Consider the following 4,730-nt stretch of genomic DNA (forward strand, 5'->3'; position numbering starts at 1 on the left):
CCAGTCTTAACTCTCAGCCCCTCTCAACACCAGCTCAAGTTCACAACATTTCTTCACATTTGGATCAATGCCTTTTCTGTTTTTCCCACAAACCAAACTGCACTCTGGGCTGTGGGGTGGGGGGTTTAAAGGGGTTTCTAGTAGTGTATCTTGGTGGGGAGGGAGGGAGGTTTAAAGGGGTTTCTAGTAGTCATGATATGTGGACTACATGTAAGTCCTGGAACAAGTTATCATGCTATGTGGACTACATGTAAGTTCTGGAACAAGTTATCATGCTATGTGGACTACATGTAAGTCCTGGAACAAGTTATCATGCTATGTGGACTACATGTAAATCCTGGAACAAGTTATCATACTATGTGGACTACATGTAAGTCCTGGAACAAGTTGGCATGCTATGTGGACTACATGTAAGTCCTGGAACAAGTTATCATGCTATGTGGACTACATGTAAGTCCTGGAACAAGTTATCATGCTATGTGGAATACATGTAAGTCCTGGAACAAGTTATCATGCTATGTGGACTACATGTAAGTCCTGGAACAAGTTGGCATGCTATGTGGACTACATGTAAGTCCTGGAACAAGTTGTCATGCTATGTGGACTACATGTAAGTCCTGGAACAAGTTATCATGCTATGTGGACTACATGTAAGTCCTGGAACAAGTTATCATGCTATGTGGACTACATGTAAGTCCTGGAACAAGTTGTCATGCTATGTGGACTACATGTAAGTCCTGGAACAAGTTATCATGCTATGTGGACTACATGTAAGTTCTGGAACAAGTTATCATGCTATGTGGACTACATGTAAGTCCTGGAACAAGTTATCATGCTATGTGGACTACATGTAAGTCCTGGAACAAGTTATCATGCTATGTGGACTACATGTAAATCCTGGAACAAGTTATCATGCTATGTGGACTACATGTAAGTCCTGGAACAAGTTGGCATGCTATGTGGACTACATGTAAGTCCTGGAACAAGTTGTCATGCTATGTGGACTACATGTAAGTCCTGGAACAAGTTATAATAATGTAATGTAAATGTAATATGCCATTTAGCAGACGCTTTTATCCAAAGCGACTTACAGTCATGCGTGCATACATTTTTTGTGTATGGGTGGTCCCGGGGATCGAACCCACTACCTTGACGTTACAAGCGCCGTGCTCTACCAGCTGAGCTACAGAGGACCACCACCAGTTATCATGCTATGTGGACTACATGTAAGTCCTAGAATAGGTAGTAGTTCATGTCTTAGTATGATTTTATGTTGTACTGAAATATAGCTACATCTACTCAGTCTCAACCATAACCCCTCCTGTCCTCCCTGCTGCGTTCTGGTGGGGAGTGAGCCAGCAGCTATAAGGTGCTGACATCAGTATCCTAGAGACAGTCTCCTGCCGTTTTGCTCTTCAGACCCCTAAAATCCTCCAGGGCCTCAAACCTGGGCTGATCAAGTAAAAAGAGGAATTATGTTCTCTCCAAGAAAATAATTCTTTCTTTCTTTCTTTCTTTCTTTCTTTCTTTCTTTCTTTCTTTCTTTCTTTCTTTCTTTCTTTCTTTCTTTCTTTCTTTCTTTCTTTCTTTCTTTCTTTCTTTCTTTCTTTCTTTCTTTCTTTCTTTCTTTCTTTCTTTCTTTCTTTCTTTCTCTTTCTTTCTTTCTTTCTTTCTTTCTTTCTTTCTTTCTTTCTTTCTTTCTTTCTTTCTTTCTTTCTTTCTTTCTTTCTTTCTTTCTTTCTTTCTTTCTTTCTTTCTTTCTTTCTTTCTTTCTTTCTTTCTTTCTTTCTTTCTTTCTTTCTTTCTTTCTTTCTTTCTTTCTTTCTTTCTTTCTTTCTTTCTTTCTTTCTTTCTTTCTTTCTTTCTTTCTTTCTTTCTTTCTTTCTTTTCTCTCTCTCTCCAGATGAATACGTCTCTGCTGGGCAGTATTGGCATGCTGAACTCTACCCCCCAGCTGAAGTGTATCAAGACCTACCAGGTCCCCCCAGTGCAGCCTGCCTCTCCTGGCTCTCAGAACGCCCTGAAGCTGGCCCGCCTTATCTGGACCTCCAACCGAAACGTCATCCTCATGGCCCACGACGGCAAGGAGCACCGCTTCATGGTCTGATGGGGTCAGGAGTTAGAGGTTAAACGGTCACCACCAGGGGGTCAACTAACTAACCACACCCAGGAAGCGATCGAGAGGAAAAGGCTGTGCATCTATCGTTTACATTGGTTACTATTACAACTATTTAATTGTCCAGTTGTTTACAATTCCTCCACTCCCTTTTTAACAAATTGTTGTTTTTCCTCTCCTCCCCGGACGTTTCCTTTCCTCTGTTATTTAAAGTGAAACACCACTAGTGTTGTTGTCTGGTCTGTCTTGGTCTTTTCAAAGCCCTTGGTGTGATGATTCGGCCTCTAGATGTACACTTTACACCTTAAGAAATAGTCGTCTGTGTGTGATAGAGAGGGCAGGTGTGGACCTGCACTGAGAGGTGTGAAAGGTGTGTGTGTGGGTTATGCTTTTTATCTTCTAAACTGCACCAAGCATCTCAGCCCATGTGTTAAATAGGATAACCCTGCTCACCGCTACGTCAACTGATGATGCACACCTTTAATCATGAACCCTTTACCAAGCCATTCTCCCTACCCTCCCAAATGTTCATATTAAACCCCAAAGAGGGAAGATGTGTTCAAAATATATCACTGTTAGTTCCGAGAGGGAGATAATATCATATGAAGAATATCACTATAAATGCTTTATTATTGTAGCTGGTTGTTACCCTGTATTACGTACATATGTTTATCCGTCTGCTGTTTATTTTCTGTTGGATACTGTGTAGAACAGTGTGTTAGGCACTAAGATACTGTTATTAATATATATACTAGGTTCTGAGAGTATATACAGATACTAGGTTCTGAGAGTATATACAGATACTAGGTTCTGAGAGTATATACAGATACTAGGTTCTGAGAGTATATACAGATACTAGGTTCTGAGAGTATATGCAGATACTAGGTTCTGAGAGTATATACAGATACTAGGTTCTGAGAGTATATACAGATACTAGGTTCTGAGAGTATATACAGATACTAGGTTCTGAGAGTATATACAGATACTAGGTTCTGAGAGTATATACAGATACTAGGTTCTGAGAGTATATACAGATACTAGGTTCTGAGAGTATATACAGATACTAGGTTCTGTGAGTATATACAGATGGATATATATGTTAGAGAGACTTTACATTGACTATATATCTTTATTTCCCTGGAATGCAGATGCTATTATTGTCTTGCTTTAAACCCTCGTCTGGCAGCAGGCTACCAGTGTTGTTAGCGCCCCTGTGAGTTCCCTGCTCTGCTCTGCTCTGTTGCTGGCTGCGCTGCCTGCTCCGCTTCTCTCCGCTCCTGTGAAGTTCCTTTCATTAGCGGTGTAAAAGCTTCTAACGCCAGAGAACACCTGCAAGCCCAAGCGTGTCAAAGCTTTTCACAAGTTCTCTCCCCCAAAAGTAAATTTTTCCACAATCTTGTCAGACAGCTTTTGAAGGCCTTGACTTGACTTCCACCCAGTCAAGCAACCTTGCAAGATCTTAATCTCTTTCTCCTCTGCCCACTGTAATAGCTTCAGAAAATGTGTTTTTTGGCAGTTTCTCTGGGAAAGAAAAAAAGACATTGAGATGGAGAGAGTGAGACAGTGAAAGAGGAAAGTACACGAGGCTAGAGGGAACTGGCAGGAGGATTTCATCTCAGCCTTGGATTTAGTTTTTCTTCCAGGCTTACGTTATGTTATGTAATTCTTTGAATGAGATTAATGTGACACCTTTAATATCAGCGGGTCTAACACACAACCTTGAGGAACTCCTTTGTATAATACTTCTGTATAAAACAGAGCTGATGCAGCTCTCCTGCACCGGAGCATTTGTCTGAGGTGTTGAAAGACTACTACACACCCTGGGTGGCGCTGGTAACTAACCTGTCAAGAGTTTGTTTACATGGAGCAGCCGGTCATGGTGTGGGTGTTGGAGAGCAGGACCGCCTCTTTAGTTGAATTAGGGTAGGTCTCTATAGAGAAGGTAGTGAGGCTTCCTTCCCTCTCTCTCCCTCTCTCTCGCCCTCTCTCCTCCTCTCTCCCTCTCTCTCTCCCTCTCTCTCCTCCCTCTCTCCCTCTCTCTCCCCCTCTCTCCCTCTCTCTCCCTCTCTCTCCCCCTCTCTCCCTCTCCTCCTCTCTCTCCCTCTCTCTCCCTCTCTCTCTCTCCCTCTCTCCCTCCTCCTCTCTCTCTCCCTCTCTCGCCTCTCTCTCTCCCTCCTCTCCCTCTCTCCTCTCTCTTCCTCTCCTCCTCTCTCCCATCTCCTCTCTCCCTCTCTGCTCTCTCCCTCTCTCTCTCCTCTCTCCTCCTCTCTCCCTCTCCTCTCCTCCTCTCTCCCTCTCTCTCCCTCTCCCTCCCTCTCTCTCCCTCTCTCCCTTTCTCCCTACCTCCTTCCTCTTCCTCCCCTCCTTGCGTCACGGCCTGTCAGTCTCTGTCATTAGGCTGAACCACAGAGACAGACAGGCCCCAGCCCCAAGCTTAGCCCAAGCTTAGTCCCAGCCCCAAGCTTAGCCCAAGCTTAGTCCCAGCCCCAAGCTTAGTCCCAGCCCCAAGCTTAGCCCAAGCCCCAAGCTTAGCCCAAGCCCCAAGCTTATTCCCAGCCCCAAGCTTATTCCCAGCCCCAAGCTTAGTCCCAGCCCCAAGCTTATTCCCCGCCCC

The 4,730-nt window shown here is 44.0% G+C and overlaps 1 protein-coding gene across 1 annotated transcript in view; it reads left to right on the forward strand.

The window, feature by feature from the left end:
• Positions 1-4,143, forward strand: part of LOC121581917 (WD repeat-containing protein 7-like) — a 380,643-nt gene extending 376,500 nt beyond the window's left edge. Inside the window, 1 exon segment of the mRNA XM_041897319.2 lies at positions 1,904-4,143. Within this exon segment, the coding sequence (XP_041753253.2) occupies positions 1,904-2,107 (204 nt within the window). The 3' untranslated portion in view covers positions 2,108-4,143.
• Positions 4,144-4,730: the final 587 nt, after the last annotated feature.

The sequence above is a fragment of the Coregonus clupeaformis genome, chromosome 15, assembly GCF_020615455.1.
Source record: "Coregonus clupeaformis isolate EN_2021a chromosome 15, ASM2061545v1, whole genome shotgun sequence".
Taxonomy (NCBI): Eukaryota; Metazoa; Chordata; class Actinopteri; order Salmoniformes; family Salmonidae; genus Coregonus; species Coregonus clupeaformis.